This window comes from Poecilia reticulata, unplaced genomic scaffold (assembly GCF_000633615.1).
Source record: "Poecilia reticulata strain Guanapo unplaced genomic scaffold, Guppy_female_1.0+MT scaffold_283, whole genome shotgun sequence".
Taxonomy (NCBI): Eukaryota; Metazoa; Chordata; class Actinopteri; order Cyprinodontiformes; family Poeciliidae; genus Poecilia; species Poecilia reticulata.
The window spans coordinates 29080-30520 of NW_007615062.1; the positions used below are offsets into that span (position 1 = coordinate 29080).

The 1441-nt window shown below is 35.5% G+C and overlaps 1 protein-coding gene across 1 annotated transcript in view; it reads right to left on the reverse strand.

Moving 5' to 3' along the window:
- Window positions 1-42: 42 nt before the first annotated feature.
- The window catches only part of LOC103460752 (uncharacterized), a 26298-nt gene continuing 24899 nt past the window's right edge, over window positions 43-1441 (reverse strand). The window contains exon 13 of the mRNA XM_008403054.2: window positions 43-208. Coding sequence (XP_008401276.1) covers window positions 43-208 — 166 coding nt within the window. The remainder of the gene's footprint in view (window positions 209-1441) is intronic.

The window sequence follows — 1441 nt, forward strand, 5'->3', positions numbered from 1 at the left end:
AGATAAATAACAGTATTATAGGTGGGTTTTTCTTGACATTCTTTATAGTATTTGAGTAGACTTGGTCCCACCCACATTGGGTCCTGTAACACTCAGAAAAAATAACTTTACCTCCTCGTGAGCTCCGATGAACTCAAAAGCCTCCATGCCAAACCTGAACTGAGACTTTGGGCTTTGGTAGATTTGCACTGTTCTGTCCTTCTCACATCTGAAAACAGTGGTTAGACTCTTTTAGACAAACAGAAAAACAGTTTGTACAAACCGGATTCCAAAAACGTTGGGACACTAAACAAATTGTCAACAAAAACTGAATGCAATGATATGGAGATGGCAAATGTCAATATTTTATTCTTAATAGAACATAGATGGCAGATCAAAAGTGTAATCTGAGTAAATGTAACATTTTAATGGAAAAATATGTTGATTCAAAATTTCACAGTGTCTACAAATCCCAAMAAAGTTGGGACAAGTAGCAATAAGTGGCTGGAAAAAGGAAATTGAACATATAACAAACAGCAGGAAGACCAATTAACACTWATCAGGTCAATTGACAACATGATTGGGTATAAAAGCTTCTTAGAGTGTCAGTGTCTCTCTGAAGCCAATATGGAAAGAGGATCACCAATTCCACCATTGTTGCGCAGAAAGATAGTACAATACCAGAATGGTGTTACCCAGCGTAAAACAGGAAAGACTTTTAAGTTATCATCATCAACCGTGCATAACATCAGGGCTTAAAGTAAAAAAAAATTCTGAGCCTGAAACTTATGATAGAAATTAAGTATAGCGTTGCTATTGCCACAGTTTAATGAAAAGTGTCTTTGAATAGTGCAACAATTGCTTCTAACAATACAATTAACAAGCTAAACACTCAAACTTAATTAAGACTTCAGTACATTTTAACTCAAAACAAAATGTAAAATGTCTGTGCCCTAAAGGTTAGCCTTACAGGCAAACATCCCTCAGCATTAAATAAGAGCCTTTCAGTCAATGTTTCTGCAAGTAATTTAGAACATGCAACGTTACCATCTAGACCAGTATTTCTCAACCTTTTTCAGCCCCCCCTCTCCCCCCAGCTTTTATCCAGGTCCCTCACCGCCCCCCAACAAAGAATTTGTAGGCTACTTTGCACTGACCATTATTTTAWCATTAATATTACTATCATTATTGTAGATGTTTTGATTTTTATGCTTGTTTCTGTATTTATCATCAAGATAATTTCCCAGAGAACAAAAAAGTCATGGGAACAGAAATTATTTTCACAGGTGTCTATGAAAAATGCAATGAACGTTCAAGTTAAACTTGGTAGGCCTAACAGCAGCCAATCAGAGTGGAAAAAAAAATCTTATTTTTTGCCATTTTCTAGTTGTTAAATATTTCACCAAATGACCAGATAAAAGATGTACAGCAATGCCAGTTTAAACTTTGAACTATTTGCAAA